The following is a 19,476-nucleotide window of genomic DNA, read 5'->3' as shown; positions in this document are numbered from 1 at the left end:
TTGGGACAGTGGAGCAATGGCAGAACTACAATTGTTGATATTAACAAACTGTTGTCTGTTTACGAGATATGACCTTAACCACAAAAGGGCAGTACCAGTGATGTTGACAGAGGATTCAAGGCGGGACAGAAGAATGGAGTGATTAATGGTGTCAAAAGCTGCAGTAAGATCAAGGAGGACGAGAATATTAATTTGTCCAGAGTCTGAGGAAAGAAGAAGGTCATTTGTGACTTTGAGGAGGGCTGACTCAGTGCTGTGCTGGGGGCGGAAACCAGACTGAAATGATTCAAATAGATTATTGGAATTTAGGTGATCTTTGAGCTGTGAGGCAACAACACGTTCCAGTATTTTCGACAGAAATGGAAGATTGGAAATGGGCCAAAAGTTACTCATAATGTTAGAGTCAAGTCCAGGTTTTTTAAGTATGGGAGTAACAGCAGCCAATTTGAGTGATTGAGGGACTGAGCCAGAACTAAGAGAGGAATTGATTATCTCTGTGATAAGTGATGAGATAACTGGAAAACAACCCTTAACAAGTTTTGATGGAGCAGGATCCAAAACACAAGTGGAGCTTCGCATCCCTGTCAAGATCTCAGATAGGTCCAAATGAGACACAGGTGAGAACTGAGACAGAGGCTGGGAAATAAATTGAGGTGAGACAGGCGGAGAAACAGAGATGACAGGGGAAACTGTCAGAAAATTGTGGATATTCTCAACTTTTGTTAGAAAAAATGAGAGGTAAGAGTTACACTTGTCAACTGTAAAGGAATTGGTAGTATTGTCAACTGGTTTGAGAAGTTTATTTATTGTGGAAAAGAGAGTCTTAGGATTTGTTGATCCAGCATGTATGAGTTCGGAATAGTAAGTGGATCGGGCTGCCGTAAGAGCGTCTTTGTAATGTTGAAGATAATCAGAATAAATCTGATAATGTACTGTTAGACCGGTTTTCTTATAAAGTCTTTCAAGCTGGCGTTTACGGGATTTCATTTGGTGAAGCTCAATTGTGTACCATGGTGCAGAATGACTAAATGAAACAAATTTGGTTCTCAAAGGAGCCAGCTCATCAAGACATGAGGCGAGTATGTCATTATAGTAATCGACAAGGTCAGATGAATTACTAGACAGTACAGGACAGACAGACATCTTTTTAACAAGAGAATCTGAGAAAGCAGAGGGAGAGATATATTGAAGATTCCTGAAGGATATTTTACGTTTAGCTCTAGTGATGGGCTTAGTGACCTCAATGTCCATGATGATTGTCAAATGATCAGAGACAGTAAGGTCATGGCTGGACGGCTGATGAACTAGGACACCAGTAGAGCAGACAAGGTCAAGAGTATGACCTTTTTTATGAGTTGGAAAATTTATATGTTGTGTGAAATTAAAACACTGTAACAATTCCAAAAATTCCCTGGCAAATTTACAGTTGTTGTCATCAATATGGATGTTAAAATCACCCATAAGCAGTACAGAGGATGAGAGGGCACTAAGCTGGGTTAAAAAATCTGAAAAATCAGAGAGAAAGGAAGCGTTTGGCTTTGGCGGACGATAAACTACAGCAGTGACCAGAGGAGTAGGCCCTGACAACTTGAAAGCCAGGTGTTCAAAAGAAAGAGCAGCAGGAAAAGACAAAGTGGTTATTTTAATATCATCCCTATAGACTGCAGCAACACCACCACCTCGCCCTTCCATACGATGTTCATCAATATACGAGTATCCCATTGGCGTGGTCTGATTTAACGTAAAATAATCCAAGGGTTTATGCCAAGTTTCAGTGAGACAGAAAAAGTCTAGTTCACTGTCAGATATAAATTCACTGAGTACAGTACTTTTTGTGTTGAGTGAACGAACATTAAGCAATGCCATTTTCAAGTGGTATTGTTGTGTAGTTGGCTGTGAGGAACGAGGAAGAGAACGGAGATTTGCAAAGTCCACTCCGCGTTTCCCATCCCACTCCGTGGACAGCGTTGTCATGGAGACTACACCGCTACTGGTGTGCAAGGCAGCAGTGCTCTGATGACGTGTTTGCGGAGCGCACGGCTGACCAGAAGGATGGAATAGCGTTACCGTTTCGAAAATAAACAAGCTTTCTCCGGGAGCCCCTGTGAATATAACGAGGCCGGCGAAGGAGTCCAAGCTGTTTGATGACTGAAATACACGATGGAGTAGTGCAATTGTTGAACTTCCTCAGCTGGTCAACGGAATAGTTCAACATCGTGCCGATCCCAGGAAAACTCACCCACCGTTCACCACCGGCCGCAGACGCGATGTACAGTAGAAAGAACAAAAAGTATCAAAAGCACAAATAAAAGTATCAAAAGTAACATAAAAGAAATAGATCCACAAGGTGTGTAAAAAGATGAAAACGAAAAACGATAAAAATACAATAAAATACGGTAAAATACGGTAACGGTAGCGGCAGCCAAATGCGCCAGCGTCCACCATCACCATGGCAACTTTTTTTCATTTCTTGAGGCTGATAGTATGGCCTGGCCTTGATAATGCAGAATTCCATGCCAGCTAAACCGTGAGTTGTTTTAACAATGAAATCCATGCACCAAAACTTGTTTATGTAAATAAAAACACCTCCACTTTTAATTTTGGCAGACTCCTCAGCTCGCCAGTCAGATCTGAAGAGAGCCTGCTAGCTCAATCAGGGTGTTTGGAATGTGCTCCTTAAGCCACGTCTTGGTTAGATTAATAATGTTGCAATCCATAATGGATTTAAGTGATCCAATGCCAAAGTTCGTCAGTCTTGTTTACCAGTGTCTAGACATTGGCAAGAAAGATGCTGGGTAGTGCTAGAGATAACCAGAACACTGCACTTAGGCACACCAGGGCAACCTGCAGAAAGTAACCGGTGGTACCATTGTGACTGGATATAACCACATTAACAAACCTTTGTCAAGCACTACAATTACTGCAATATAGAGTTCACGAATGTCACATAAAACTTTACTGTGCAAAAAAGAAGCCTTATGTTAACCATGTCCAGAAGCTGCATCAAGTTCTCTTGAAGGCTCAGAGGCATCTGGGATGGACCATCACACAATGAAAACGTGTATTGTGGTCAGACAAATCAGTATTTCAGATGTTTTTGGGTGGAAATGGACACAATTACCCCCTTTCCACTGATGCGGATCCGGCTCCATTCCAGTTCATAAACTTGATTTTGAACTGGTTCCCCGTGTTTCCATTGAAAAACAGAGGTTCCAGACAGCGAACTAGCATTCTAATTTGGCACCACAGAATACTTGGTGTTTCAGTGCGAACTGTGACGTCATCTGTGGGTGTGTCACATTGTAGAGGTTTAGGTGCTTTCATATGAGAAGCTGCTAAACAGCTTTGGCGCTAAACTTTCAGCTTTTAAAGTTCACCTGATTAAACAGAGCACTTATAACCGGTAATAATGGAGGGAAATTGAGTGTTTCTATGTAGTACTTTTAGTACATTAAGCCACTTTACGCTTTTTTTTTTTAGCTTTTTTTGAACAAACACATCACATGTGAAGTTAATTCAGCTAAACACAGATGCATGTGGAGCTTTTAGAGTGGCTTTTTTCACAAAAATGGATGTTCGTGTCGTGGAACTTTTGTGATGTTTTTTCGCTCAAGCCGAGCGCTGAGCAAATCGGCTATTTGCACCAAGGAGAGCGAAGCGCAAAACGCTTCTCATGTCAATGAACTAAAGAAAACAACACGACAAATCCGTCTACGTCTTCTTATCACCAATAGTTGAGCGATGTTTTTTTTTGCATAAAAACGAACATCTGTAACAACAGCACAATTGTTTGCACTTAATCTGCATGCTCTGCCATCACATCACTACTCTGTACTTTTGTTGTGCCCACCAACGCATCAACGCCCACCGTTGATGACGCATGCTTGGTTCCCAAAAATTGGTGTAAACGCCGGTCGGTTCTCTACAAAACACCAAGGTTTGAATAAACCTGAACAGAACCGGTTCAAGAACCAGGGGTAGAAAAAGCGCTAAATGTAAACCAAAGACGAAAAGGCCCATTCAAACTGTTATCAGCAACAAGTCCAAAAGCCAGGGTCTGTCATGGTATGGGGTCGTGTTGGAGCCCTTGTACACTGCTGTGATGAATGAAGATTTTAGAGCAATATACTGTACGTGTATGCTTTATGTTGCTTTAAGATAACATGTTTATTTAACATGTAACAGGAACGTTTATTTATTTTTTAACAAGACAATGCAAAACCACATGCTGCATATATTACAAAGGCATGGCTGCGGAAGAAGAGGGTACGGGTAATGGACTTGCCTGCCTGCAGTCCTAATAGAAAATGTGTGCAGGCAAAAAATGTGACATCGACAACCCTCTACTGTTGCACCACTTAAGATGTGTTTGCAGAAAGAATGGGACAAAATAAAAGCTTAAACACTCACTTGGTATCATCAGTGCCACGTCTTTTAAGTAGCGTTAGATGGAATGGCAACATTACGAAGTGCTGAATGCTTTACTGTCCTAACTTTTTTTGAAATGTGTTACAGGCTTGCAATGCAATAATAAATGTACAGTATATTAACAAATATAATGAAGTTGACCAGACAAAATATTAAATATCTTGGGTTCGTACTATCTGCGGTGAAGTAAAAGTCAATCTACAGTGGGGTCAAAAAGTATTTAGTCAGCCACTGATTGTGCAGGTTCTCCTATTTAGAAAGATGAGAGAGGTCTGTAATTTTCATCATAGGTACACTTCAACTATGAGAGACAAAATGAGAAAAAAAAAAATCCAGGAAATCACATTGTAGGATTTTTAAAGAATTTATTTGTAAATTATGGTGGAAAATAAGTATTTGGTCAATAACAAACAAGCAATATTTCTGGCTCTCACAGACCTGTAACTTCTTCTTTAAGAAGCTCTTCTGTCCTCCACTCGTTACCTGTATTAATGGCACCTGTTTGACCTCGTTATCTGTATAAAAGACACCTGTCCACAGCCTCAAACAGTCAGACTCCAAACTCAACCATGGCCAAGACCAAAGAGCTGTCGAAGGACACCAGGAAGAAAATTGTAGACCTGCACCAGGCTGGGAAGAGTGAATCTACAATAGGCAAGCAGGTTGGTGTGAATAAATCAACTGTGGGAGCAATTGTAAGAAAATGGAAGACATACAAGACCATTGATAATCTCCCTTGGGGTCAAGATCTCATCCCGTGGGGTCAAAATGACCATGAGAACGGTGAGCAAAAATCCCAGAACTACACGGAGGGACCTGATGAATGACCTGCAGAGAGCTGGGACCAAAGTAACAAAGGCTACCATCAGTAACACCCTACGCCGAGAGGGACTCAAATCCTGCAGTGCCAGGCGTGTCCCCCTGCTTAAGCCAGTACATGTCCAGGCCCGTCTGAAGTTTGCCAGAGAGCTTATGGATGATCCAGAAGAGGATTGGGAGAATATCATGTGGTCAGATGAAACCAAAATGGAACTTTTTGGTAAAAACTCAACTCGTCGTGTTTGGAGGAAGAAGAAGAACCCAAGAACACCATACCTACTGTGAAGCATGGGGGTGGAAACATCATGCTTTGGGACTGTTTTTCTGCAAAGGGGACAGGACGACTGATCCGTGTTAAGAGAAGAATGAACGGGGCCATGTATCGTGAGATTTTAAGCCAAAACCTCCTTCCATCAGTGAGAGCATTGAAGATGGAACGTGGCTGGGTCCTCCAGCGTGACAATGATCCCAAACACACCGCTCGGGCAACGAAGGAGTGGCTCCGTAAAAAGCATTTCAAGGTCCTGGAGTGGCCTAGCCAGTCTCCAGACCTCAACCCCATAGAAAATTTGTGGAGTCCGTGTTGCCCAGCGACAGCCGCAAAACATCACTCTAGAGGAGATCTGCATGGAGGAATGGGCCAAATACCAGCTACAGTGTGTGCAAACCTGGTAAAGACTTACAGGGAACGTTGGACCTCTGTCATTGCCAACAAAGGTTATGTTACAAAGTATTGAGTTGAACTTTTGTTATTGACCAAATACTTATTTTCCACCATAATTTACAAATAAATTCTTAAAAAATCCTACAATGTGATTTCCTGGATTTTTTTTTCTCATTTTTTCTCATACAGACCTCTCTCATCTTTCTAAGTAGGAGAACCTGCACAATCAGTGGCTGACTAAGTAGTTTTTGGCCCCTCTGTACTAAACCCTGTTTTTTATTTTATTTGCTATTCCATTACTGTTTCAACTTTTTCTGATTTGTGGTTGTATCTGTACACTAAAAAAACACTTATATGCAAGGCAGATTAACACTTCCTCGCTGCTGCCTGGTAGTGATCTGAGACACTTTTAAAGCCCTGGTGTTATCTTTTTTTGCTCTTGTTTCTTCTGTTTTGGCTGTCCAATCACAGGGTATTTTAAGGTTATTTAAATAAATATAATGATGCCCATCAGACCTAACAATGAACCCAAAAGCATTAATCTATTTCCACCTACAAGCATTTTGGGATGGGTCGGGTTTAAATGGCTGCACTTTATCAGCACTATTCTGGTCGTTTGTTTGTGTGGGGTCTTGTGAGTAATGGCCAATGAACTAGCCAGCGTTTATCACAGGCAGGGTTCTCTCCTCCTGCCATTACTTACCCACCACACACTTTAATCTTGTAAATAGCAACGCCACCACTCTTGCCCATTTCTCACTGCCAGTCCTGAAGTAAACAGGCTAATGAGGGGAAACATGCCAGCTCACATGTTAGATTGCTTTAAACCTTGCCTTCTATTCTAGTAAAAAGATTGGAAGAATTTAAGATTTAATTACAAATAATTTTTGAGTAGTTTTGACCTGGGATGATCCCAGTTAAATAAAAGTCTTAACAATAACCAGCTTTCAAGTTTTTAAAGTGAAATTCAATATTCCTGATGAAATTTCACAACCCCAAATCAGAAAAAGCTGGGACAGTATGGAGAATGCAAAGAAAATAAAAATGCAGTGTTGCTTACATTTACTTTGACATTTGTTAATATACCTCCATTCCTGCATTTTAGGCCTGCAACACTTTCCAAAAAAAAGTTTGGACGGGGACAAATTAGGGCTAGTAATGAGGTAAAAAAACTAAATAATGATGTGATTCCAAACAGGTGATGTCAACAGGTGATTGTAATCATGGTTTGGTACAAAAGCAGCATCCAGGACAGCGGAAAGAGTCCAGGAAAGAGTCTTTGATGAGCAAAGATGATCAGAGGATCTCCAGTTTGTCAACAAATGTGTGAAAAAATGATTAAAATGTTTAAAAACAATGTACCTCAAAGAAAGATTGGAAGGGATTTGCATATTTCTCCCTCTACAGTGCATAATATCATTAAACGATTCAAGGAATCAGGAGGAATTTCAAATGCGCAAGCTTAAGCTGAAGTCCTGTGATCTTTGATCCCTCAGACGGCACTGCATCAAGAACCACCACTCAACAATAGCTGATATAACCACATGGGTGAGGGGTTACTTTGGCAAACCTTTGTCAAGCACAACAATACAGTTACATGCACAAATGCCACTTAAAACTTTACTGTGCAAAAAAGAAGCCTTATGTTAACCATGTCCAGAAGCGGCATCGACTTCTTTGAGCTCAGAGGCATCTAGGATGGACCATCACACAGTGGAAACGTGTATTGTGGTCAGATGAATCAGCATTCCAGGTCTTTTTTGGAAAGAAAAGTGTGCTCCGGACCAAAGACGAGAAGGACCGTCCAGACTGTTATCAGCAACAAGTCCAAAAGCCAGGGTCTGTCATGGTGTGGGACTGTGTCAGTGCCCTTGACAGAAGTCATTATCACTTCTGTGATGGCAGCATTAATTAATTAATTAATTAATTCTCTGCTTGCTCTCGTGGAAGACAGACGCACTTTTCCCTCCTCCTCCCCTCCTGCTTGCTTCTCGTATCGTCTTGTCTCGTCTACTCCACTCTACGGAGATTTTCTTAGCACAGCTCCTCAAAGAATTAACTATGGAATTGGTTAAATGGTCTCTGAATGCTATTGACACAATCTTCTCATCGAGAAGTTCGGGTTCGGGGGAACCCACATGCCCCGATGGAACGCAGATGGCAGGATACGCGACGGACTCGTGGGGGAAGTGGAGAGTCGTGTGCTTGGCACCTCTTTCGTTGGAGGACGTAGAGGATGTTTACCTATTCGGAACTTTGATCATGGTGTTTTTGCTGATTGGACTTGGTTTTACCCTGCTGTATCGGGAAATTAAAAAAGTTGGGTCAGTTGTCAAAGGTCCCCAGAAACTGCCCAATCTGATTGATATGGTGGGTAGAGCTGTTGGATCTCAGACTGTGGTTATTAATCGCAACATGGATTCCATTTTGGAGAAACTAACGGCTTTGCGAAATTAGATGGATCAGAGACGCATTAATTCTGTGAGTTCCTGTTAAAAATTGTTAGGGCTCAGACTAACATGTCATTCTTGATTTTGGTACACCATGTTATCATCAACGACCTTGGTGATAAGGAAAATTCCTCCAGAGTATCTGCTGCTACCCTACCCCCCCTCCACTGGCTGTTTTTTCGTTCTGGGCAGTAAGAGAGCTGTCAACAACCATGTTATCGTGAACTATGTACAGACTTTTTTCCTTGCTGCACGAATGAAGGACTGTCAGAACTTTTACCATCCCCCAACCAATGTCTTCCACTCTCTTAGCTTGATCCCACCAATACGGCAGGACGGGCAGTGTGCGCTGGACCATGGCTGCAAGAAGCTGAGGCTGCTTGTCGTGTTGGTTACTTTCCTCTTGGTCCATATCCCCTAACCCGTGGCTTGTTGTGTGACTATGTTATGTATGTCTATATGTGCTGGTGTGCTGTTGGGGCTTTTTTCATGTTATCACAGTGTGCTCCTATTGAGAGCACAATCTGGTTGCTGGTTTTTTTATCCCCTCGTCCTAATGTGTTTATTATTCCTTATTTCGATGTAAAAAGCATTTCACTGCGAGTTGTACTTGTATGACTATGTATGTGACAAATAAATAAATTGAATTAATGCAGAAAAGTACATTGAGATTTTAGAGCAACATATGCTGCCTTCAAGACGTCATCTTTTCCAGGGATGTTCACGCATTTTTAATAAGACAATGCAAAACCACATGCTGCACACATTACAAAGGCATGGTTGCGGAAGAAGAGGGTACGGGTACTGGACTGGCCTGCCTGCAGTCCTGACCTGTCCCCAGTAGAGAATGTGTGGAGAATTTTGAAATGAAAAATGCAACAATGATGACCCCGTACTGTTGCACATCTTAAGACGTGTTTGCAGGAAGAATGAGACAAAATAAAAGCTGAAACACTAAATCACTTGGTATCCTCGGTGCCAAAACGTCTTTTAAGTGTGGTGAAAAGGAATGGCAACATTACAAAGTTGTAAATGCTTTACTGTCCCAACTTTCTTTGGAATGTGTTGCAGGCCTGAAATGCAGGAGTGGATGTTTATTAATAAATGAAATGAAGTTGAACAGACAAAACATGAAATATCTCAGGTTCATCCTGTCTGCAATCAAATAAAAGTGTAAAAGTGTTTTTTTATTATTTACATTTTTCATGCTGTCCCAACTTTTTCTGATTTGGGGTTGTATTATATTTTTGTATTTTCACTCAACAAGCATTTATTAATAAAATTGGTAACATGTACATTTCTCAGTAATTTAATGAACTACATCTACCATATATATACACTTTATTTATATACAATTACTGACTGTAGCTTATCTGTTATGTTCACCTTGTCAATCTCCTCTGAACCTTTCTTTGATCACAGGACACTTGGCTGTATATTTTTGGTTGGAGCTTTATTCTCTTCCCGACAGCTCTGCTGCACTTAATCGACTTGTATCAGCACAATCAGTAATAGCCTAGTGGGTAGGACTTTGGGCTGTCAACTGAAAGGTTAAGAGTTTAAATCCCAGCTCTGCCATGCAGCCACTTTTGGGCACTCGAGCAAGGCCTTTAACCCTGTCTGCTCCAGGGGCGCCGTACAATGGCTGACCCTGCGCTCTGACCCCAGCTTCCAAACAAGCTACGATACACAAAGTAAGAATTTCATTGTACTGTACACCTGTATATGTATATATGACAAATAAAGACATATTATTCTATTCTACAATCACTTCAATACTCTGTCATTGCTTTGCAATGGTTGGCTGCACAGATAATCAGCTTTCTCCAATGTGCTCTGTCTCGTGTTACTTGTAGCAGACTAGCCCCTGATAATGCATTCCACATCATGATGTTGTCAGTCCAGCTTATTTCAATTCAATTCAATTCAATTCAAAGAGCTTTATTAGCATGACTGTTGAAGAGGTTACAGTATTGCTAAAGCATTGGAAAGATGTTTATATAATTATACAAAACTAAATAACTTTAGGAAAAATATTAAATTTAAAATTATAATAAAAAAAGAAACATAAAAAGGAAATTAGAATAAAGGCAGATGTAGAAAAATAAAGATTAAACATTGTCTCTGTGTGGGTCCATCAGGGTTGTTCCTGTGTTTGGTTGTATCAGTCCGTGTCTCTCAGATTGTGGCAGGCAGATACGTACTGAGCTGCTACAGTGCTGCTCTTCTTCTCCTCTCCCAATATGATGAAGAGTTTCTGGGTGTTGGTGAGGGAGCAGAATTCGGGGTGAAGTTTTTGGAATTTTTTGTAGTACACCTCTCGTATGTGAGTGTATTTTGGACACTCAGTTAAGAAGTGCAGCTCAGTCTCTGTGGTGTTGGTGTTGCACTGTGTACACACTCTTTGTTCTGTGGGGAGCCAGGAGTTCCTGTAGCGTCCGGAACTCCTAGTATTTTTGGTCTTTCTTATCTTCTGAGTCCTGTCACCTTCAGTGTTGTCATGTGGGTTGCTCATCACATGCCCATAGTAAAAAGATTTTTAGCAGTTTTCTGATGTAGTTGTTCTCAAAATCCTGAATGTGTCTTTTTTTTCTTTAGTGTCCAGGCTTCACATTCACATACCAAAGCTTTCATCTTTTGTAGCTTGGTGATGGTGCTATTTGACTTGTTTTTCCATTTGCTTTTCAATTTGACCATTAGTACATTCACATTCAGTACATTACACACACAGTATTTGATCCTCTACTTTCCAAAAGTCCACTAGTTCAGACCTTCTATCTTTCACCATAATCTTCAGTACTTCTTTAGTGTTTGCCATCACTTTTGTTTTTGCTTGATTTATCTGCATTTTCTATTCTTTCCCAGCTTTCTTGATATGACACACCAGGTCCTGTAGTTTTTATGATGATTTGACCAATAATTATACCTGAGATTAAATGGTCTTACCACCAGTCCTGAATCCTTTCTCATCACTTGATCTCCAAGGATGTTAAACAGACACGATAAGGTGTTATATACTTGTTGGTCTCCCTTTCTTTCCCTAAAACAACCTTCCCCGTGATAAAATCGCGTGTCTCTCGTGGCTTATTGCTTTAATAGACTATATGGCCAAAAGTATTTGAACACCTAACCATGATCTTTTTGAACATCCTATTTTAAAAACAATTGGTATCAAAATAATGTGACATCTATGTGATTCTCTCAGCTAAAACTACAGCCAGTCTTCCGAGAAGGCTTTTAACAAGACTTTTAAGTATGTCTGTGGGAATTTTTTGCCCACTCATTCAAAAGACTATTTGGATTGCAGGGCACTTATATTGGTCAAGAAAGCCTCAATTGATGTTCCAGTTTATTCCAAAGCTGTTTACTGGGCCTGAAGTCAGGATGCTGTGCAGGCCACTGGAATGTTTTCAAACCAAGCTTTTCAATATGTGTTTGTAGACCTTGCTTTTTGCAAAGATGCACAGGCATAATGGAACAGGAAAGGGCCTTTCCTAAACTGTTGCTGCAAAGATGGAGGCATATAATTGTCTTTATTGATTTATTATCGGAAGAGTTGTCTTAATACTTTTGTTTCTTTCTCTTGCTTTCTCCATGATGATCTGTTTTTTTTTAATCTGAGCCCACATGCCTCATCTTTGCTTAAATCCAGCTTGTTCATGGGCAATCTTTTTTCATTCTTGAATTTGTTTCAGGCTTACTTACGACAGAACCATTCTAGCATGTGAAACCAGTGCAATGTTTCTGTAGATACTGCAGCAGAGCAAGTCACGTTGCTTAGGCAGTGGAATGGTAACTGATTGTGTCCATTCTTCTGGTCAGATTCCTGCAGACCTTATGTAGTCATCTCTACCAAACCTTAGCAGACCCGTCATCTGGACCAGGTGCCTTTTGCCCATCCATTTTTAGCATGGCACACGTGAACTCTTACTTCAGTGGTGGTGATTCCTTGTCTTAAGCATCAATCTGTATGTTCTCCTCTTCACCACTGTACAATTCATTTCATCTTTGACACAGCTTTTTTTGGTTCAGCAAGTTTTTTCTCATTTTTGTTTTTTATGGCTCTACTGTAGTTTAAGGCTGGAATGGTTTGGTGAGCTTCTTCACTATCTGGAACACAGGTCTGCTGTTGCCTTTCTTTGCATTTTCTTCCAGCTCACTGCATAATAAATCCAACTCTGCTTGTTTTAACTTCTTTTAAACATCTTCTGCACCTCACATCAAAGTTTTCTGTATTCATTTATGTTTTCTGTATTCAGCCATAGAGACTGAGCCTTTGGTGGATCCTTATTTTATAGCCAACCATAATACGTAGGCTCATCTGTTATCAATTCGTCTAATAACTGAGGAATGTTTTAACATGATGTATTTTTAATATTTTTTACTCAACTTTTGTCCTTGTCTCAACTTTTTTGAGTTTGTTGCAGGCATCAAATTCAAATTGTGTTTATATGTACAAAATACAATCAGTTTGGTCAAAGCATAGAAGTCTTTACTCTGTATTTTTGTCAATTAAATAACAGTTCAAAAGAATCAATGTCACAGATTGTTGTTGATATTGTATGCAAATTATTGATAGCCTAGGCTCTGCTTCCCACATGCCTCAATGAGCCCATGGGCACCCATGGTGATGTGGCTGGTTCACCTTTTGCTTTCTGTAGACTACTTTTTGTTGGTGCTTACCACTTCATGTCAAAAATACGCGACAAGACCTGGCAAATTTGCCCTTGTCAAAATCGCTCAGATCGTTATGCTTGCCCATTTTGTTCCGCTTCTAAACATCAACTTCATAAACTGAATGTTTACCTATTACACCTAATGTTCACCCACTGCTTTACTTATTTCATTGTAATGAGATAATCAAAGTAATTCCCCTGTCAGTGGTTTTAATGTTGTGGCTAATCATGTATGACTTACTGATTGCAGTTTTATAGCCCCTATAGCTCTGTTCACTGCACTTGTAGTTTTTTTTGTGGCTTAACATATTTTGTCAACCCATTTTGGAAATCATAGCAGCTGCTGAGAATTGTAAACATTTTTGTGTGTATTTAGGTTAGATGGTCCAGGGAGAACTACCACCACAGCCTGAGTTCACCTTATTCTCTTCGTCTGGCGTCGGCCGATGCTGCGGGCAAAATTATTGTGTGGGATGTGGTGAGCGGCATGGCACACTGTGAGATTCAAGAGCATTCCAAACCCATCCAGGGTAAGACACACACAACTGCTTTCACAAACTTTAATTAGTAAATGTAAAGTGATGCAGGCAATAATATTGCTGAAATTGTGTTATGCCAAGTCAATTTATTTGTATAGCGATGTTAAAAAGAGAAAAATGTATTTTTATTGCAGTAAAGAAAACAATACACTTAATAGATTGGTCTGAAAAACAAGCAAACAAAACCAACCAAACAAACTGGGTTCTGCATTGTAAAAATGAAAACAATTAAAAAAGCTAAATGGTGTAGGTGTAAAAGACTGGAGAATGGAACACAGGCTTAGCTTACAACAGGAACATTCACCAAGGTATTCTGAGAATTCAGACACAGTTAACAATACTAAAAAATGAACATCTGGACAGATCCTAATTGAGTGTGCTGAGAAATTATTAGAAATCCCAGTTCCCAGTTTCAGCTATACATGTGACTATTCACTTCCCCCAGGAAGTCGCACCATCCTTCAAGAAGTAGATGAAATAGGTATACTGTAGATGACATAGGCATAGATGACATAAATTAATTAACCCCTCCATACATAATTATGGGTGACTTTAATGGTCATTACACACTCTGGTGTTGCACCAGTTAGAATCAGAATCAAGCTTTATTGGCCAAGTATGCTCACACATACAAGGAATTTGTTTTTGGTTACACAGATGCTTGCAGTGCATGAAAAATACAATAAAGACAATCTTATTCACATAGCTCACTCTCTCCTTAACACACACATTCATACCTGTAAACATTGTAAACATTGCAATTCACATTATGGGTTTAAAAGGTGCAGTGTTTTGTGCAATATAAGAACTATAGAAAAAAAAAAATATATATATATATATATATATACTGTATATATAGTGTATATATATATGAGTGATGTGGAAGTGAACGTGAAATTCCTGTGTACGCAATGTTGTGTGCCATTATATAAATTAAATAGGTAGTTTTAGATGTGCAAGTGTCCCGAGCATTAACAGTTCAGTAGTGATCAATTGTTCATTAGCATAATGGATTGTGGAAAAAAGCTTCTTTGTAGCGTGGTCGTTCAGGTCTTCATGTGGCTGAAAAGCAACTTGAAAAGATTTATATACCTTCTAAATGACGGGAACAGTAGGGACCTACACCCAGGACACAGTATGTACAAGGCCATAGACCTTACAAGCTTGACATTACCTGGAGAAGACCGGATGACTTATATGTCAACAATCACTTTCCAAAAAACTTGTTGTCAGTGACAAAGAAAAGACCTGCTACACAGAAATTTGAACTATTGAGGGCTGCATGGCCCTATTTTAGAAAACAGTACAAAGAAAAACTCTATTCCTCAAACCAGACAATGTCAGCCCCTGTGAAATGGTTCACAGACACCATTATCAAAATAGTGGAACAAACCATCCCAAAAGCAATGTTCCAAACCTTGAAATCTCACAACCTGTGGTTCAACAATAAATGCAAAACTGCAATCAGAACCCAAAAGAAAGCAGAAGGATCCTTTAACAAATATTCCACCTCAGAAAACCTCATTAAACTTAAAATCTGCAGAGCTCAGAGCCCAGGCTCGCAGGATAATAAATCAAAACAAAAACAAACAAAAAGTTTGTCTCAGGTCTCAAAATCAATACACCAACGAGAATGGTCTGGAACATGATTCGCATGATGAAAAATGAAAATGCCAAACCCAAATACAACACTTGCAAAAAACTCTACTAACCACTGACAATGAAATAGCCAAAAAATTCAGCTCTTTCATAGTAAACTACTATCAGATTTTCAAAAGCTTTGGGAGCTACATGAGCTTTTACATGAGCTATTACATTTTCTCCAATTTTCCCCAATCTAGCCATATGCAGTTACCTGATTGCATTATGCTTCCACTTTACTGATGCTGACTTCCACTCACTACTGAGGAGAGCTTTGACTAACACACACCAAGTAGCCATGCAAAACTGTAGACCTGTAAACCACAAATAAGTATGGTTTATGGAGCACAATAACCTGATAAACAAATTAATAAGTGGATAAAAAGGTATAGGGGTACTGTGGACCACTTCCTCAGAATGGAATCATACATTTATTAACAAATTGCATGTAATAGCAGTGTTTTTTGATCTAAAGAAAGTCTAAGACACTAAATGAAGACATGGCTTACTGAAAGAAATGTAACAAATGAGCCAACGTCAAACTTCCTGACAGACAGAACATTTACGTTCAGGCCAAACAATATCTACTTAGACGCAAGGCAGCATTTTATCAGTAATCATATAAATTTTTTTATGCATTTTCTCTCAATTTTTAGCACGTCCAATATTTACCCAATTGCGTTATACGTCCTCTCTACTGGTGCTGACCCCCGCTTCTGATTGAGGGGAGCAAACTGACACACGTCCCCTCCGATACGTGAGCAGTAGTCGACTGCATTTTTTCACCTGCACCAGCCAAGTTCATATGCAAAACAGCCCTGTGCACGGAGAGCCACACCCTGATCAGCATTATTCCTCTACTCTGTGCAGATGCCATCAACCAGCCAGCAGAGGTCGTAATTGCATTAGTTATGAGGTCCCCATCCGGCTCCCACCCTGTATGAACAACAGCCAAACGTTGTTCATATAGCTGCCCAGCCCAGGCGGATGGCAGAGCTGAGATTCGATACGATGCATTCAAAATCCAAGCTCTGGTGTGCTAGCATGTTTTTTTGTCAAAATAAATGACCCACGTACATTTATCTAATCGTATGAGCTGTATGTAGATGACCTCTGCATTTGTAGCAGGGGTTGACACCTTACAACACAACCTACCAATGACAATCACCCTAACAAATGCACACGAGCAACGCTCATCATGGGAAGTCAAGAAACAAGAAATCATTTTCTATTACTATCCTAGCTCCCAAAACAGATTACAATTGACTACCATAAATAATTCTCCATCAGAAAAAAATATCCAAATAATGTACACGGATGGTTCCAAAATAAAAACACATGTAGGAACAGTTTTCACCACCACTGATCCTCATCACAACATCCGCCTACCACAGCATTGCTCCATCTTTACAGGAGAAGCTTACTCCCTACTACTCGCCATGAATTTCATACAAGATAACACAAACAAGAAATTTCTAATCTGTTCAGATTCCAAATCTTGCCTACAAGCCATAGAATTGCTTAAACGATAAACAGACCATCTGATTTATCTCTGAATTCCTTGCAGTAGAGAAAAAACTAGGCTAATGAAAATACCAACTCATTTTCTGCTGGATGCCGAGCCACTGCAGTTTCCCAGAAAAGGAAAAGGCAGATTGATTTGCAAAACGACTGCAAAAAAGGAAACCACTATATGTCGATTTCCTCCCAAGGACACTTACCTTTTAATAAAATCATACTTTAAAACCATGTGACATGAAGAATGGGACAAAAATACACACAACAAACTACACGATTCCTCACTATACATAAATGGAAGAGAGCCCCAGTATTCTTTCAAATGACTAGACCAAGCCAGTCAAACACTGGCCATTTAAACCTGACACACAAACATCTTTTATCAGAAGAAAATGCAGCAGACTGCCAATTGGGATGCATTTTTACACTAAAACGTTTCCTTTAGGAGCTCATGGGCCCCAGTTTAAAAAATAAAAAGTTGGGCCCCCTCAACAAATTGCATATACTGATGGCTGAACAGAATGAATTGAAACGGCTAACCCAGAAATCATGCTTTCAAAATATTTTAATCTTATATTATGCATCAGTAACAAAACACAGATATGATTATTCCATAGATCTATTAAGAAAATATTTTAATACTGTGTTGTGCAGAAACATGACTGGGAAATATTGTTCTAAATTACCATTTAAAAACCTATAAGTACCTAAAACAATCAAGTTACCAAACGTTATACAGTGGGGCCAAAAAGTATTTAGTCAGCCACTGATTGTGCAAGTTCTCCTACTTAGAAAGATGAGAGAGGTCTGTAATTTTCATCATAGGTACACTGGGAAAAAAAATCCAGGAAATCACATTGTAGGATTTTTAAAGAATTTAGTTGTAAATTATGGTGGAAAATAAGTATTTGGTCAATAACAAACAAGCAAGATTTCTGGCTCTCACAGACCTGTAACTTCTTCTTTAAGAAGTTCTTCTGTCCTCCACTCGTTACCTACAATACTACAATGTGATTTCCTGGATTTTTTTTCTCATTTTGTCTCTCATAGTTGAAGTTTCATGATGAAAATTACAGACCTCTCTCATCTTTCTAAGTAGGAGAACTTGCGCAATCAGTGGCTGACTAGGTTAAGGTACTAGACTAGTAAACAGAAGGTTGCCGGTTCAAGCCCCGCCACCACCAAGTTGCCACTGTTGGGTCCCTGAGCAAGGCCCTTAACCCTCAATTGCTCACTGTGTTCAGCTCATTGTGTAAGTCGCTTTGGATAAAAGCATCTGCTAAATGCTAAAAATGTAAATGTAAATGACTAAATACTTTTTGGCCCCACTGTATATAAGTTATTGACTGTAGCTATAAAAAGTGTTAATTAATACAGTCCATGTAAACGCTTAGTCCATATAAATATCAGATACAAATGTGTTTTTAAAAATCTACAAACATCACAAATATAAATCATGTTTACAACCATGTGATAGAATAACCTGAATAAACTGTAGAGATGAAACATCACGCAGTTTCACTTCTGTCTCAAACAGTACCCGAGGGAAGGTTGGAGGAGATATAAGCGGTTTTGATGGACAGGTCTAGCAGCCAATGAAAATACTCGTTACAAAGATTGCGTGATTTCATTCATCTTTTCATCAACATATAAAAATAGTGAAAACCGCTAAAAGTAATTTTCATCGGACAGCGACGATAATTTATTACTTTTTTCTGTTTGACTGCGCTGGCGGGTCACAAGTAATGCAGTTTAAAACAGAAGATGCAGGCCGTATAAAACGGTGTGGACAGAACACCCCGGACTTTGGACATACTGCTTTATCCAGTCCATTGTGATCCATTTAACAGCAGTGTTTGTAAAGTTCTGTGTACAGTTCATGCGCTTTACATCCAAATTCATCTGAAATACAGTTCATTACCACAGAGACACATATTTACGTGGCACAAACAGCCAAATAAAAAGTTAGATAAAAAAATTGTAATCTCGATTAATTTTTTTAATTGCGATTAAAATTTTAACGCGTTAAACGACAGCCCTAGTTTCCTTATTGTTCGTCCTGCTCTCAACCCTGTAAGGCAGAACTTCAACAGGGTAGATATCCTAAAGCCACCTAAACACAAAACACTCAATATAATACTGTAACATTTGTGGTAAAGAATTAATCCTCATGTTAATTACATGCCATGTCGCGGCCCCTATATAAAACCCTGATGAACATGTGCAATATTTGTACCTAATGTTAAAATGAACAGATTTTTATGAATCCCATTCTTTTCCCAGACATGGATTGGTTGTGGAATCAGGACGCATCGCATGACTTGCTTTTGGCTGTACACCCTCCCAACTACATAGTTCTGTGGAATGGAGACACAGGAACCAAGCTGTGGAAGAAAAGCTATGCTGAGAACATTCTCTCCTTTTCTTTTGACCCATTTGACCCTGCCAATTTAGCCTGTAAGTTATCCTAGCTTTTGTTTGAGTTAAAGTAATACAAAGATTGTTTTCAGGTAACATTCAGTGGTAAACCTAATACAAAAATTGAATGTATATATTATAATAATAATAATATAATTTTATTTATAAGCGCCTTTCAGGTCACCCAAGGACACTGTACAATTCAAATACGATCAAGTACATACAGAGAACATAAAAACAGCACAGCACGCCAGAGAATCAAGTATAAAAGAAATAAAAATAAAATAGAATAGGAACTTAGTTAAAAAAATTAAGAGACCAGG

General features: G+C 39.5%; 1 protein-coding gene across 1 annotated transcript in view; it reads left to right on the top strand.

Moving 5' to 3' along the window:
• Positions 1–19,476, top strand: part of wdr11 (WD repeat domain 11) — a 158,162-nt gene that overhangs the window by 18,564 nt on the left and 120,122 nt on the right. Inside the window, exons 3-4 of the mRNA XM_062994980.1 lie at positions 13,414–13,567; positions 19,019–19,192. Coding sequence (XP_062851050.1) covers positions 13,414–13,567; positions 19,019–19,192 — 328 coding nt within the window. The remainder of the gene's footprint in view (positions 1–13,413; positions 13,568–19,018; positions 19,193–19,476) is intronic.

Source organism: Trichomycterus rosablanca, chromosome 5, assembly GCF_030014385.1.
Source record: "Trichomycterus rosablanca isolate fTriRos1 chromosome 5, fTriRos1.hap1, whole genome shotgun sequence".
In the NCBI taxonomy this organism is placed as follows: Eukaryota; Metazoa; Chordata; class Actinopteri; order Siluriformes; family Trichomycteridae; genus Trichomycterus; species Trichomycterus rosablanca.
The sequence above is the reverse complement of the archived record's forward strand: the minus strand, read 5'-3'. Positions and strand labels throughout refer to the sequence as shown.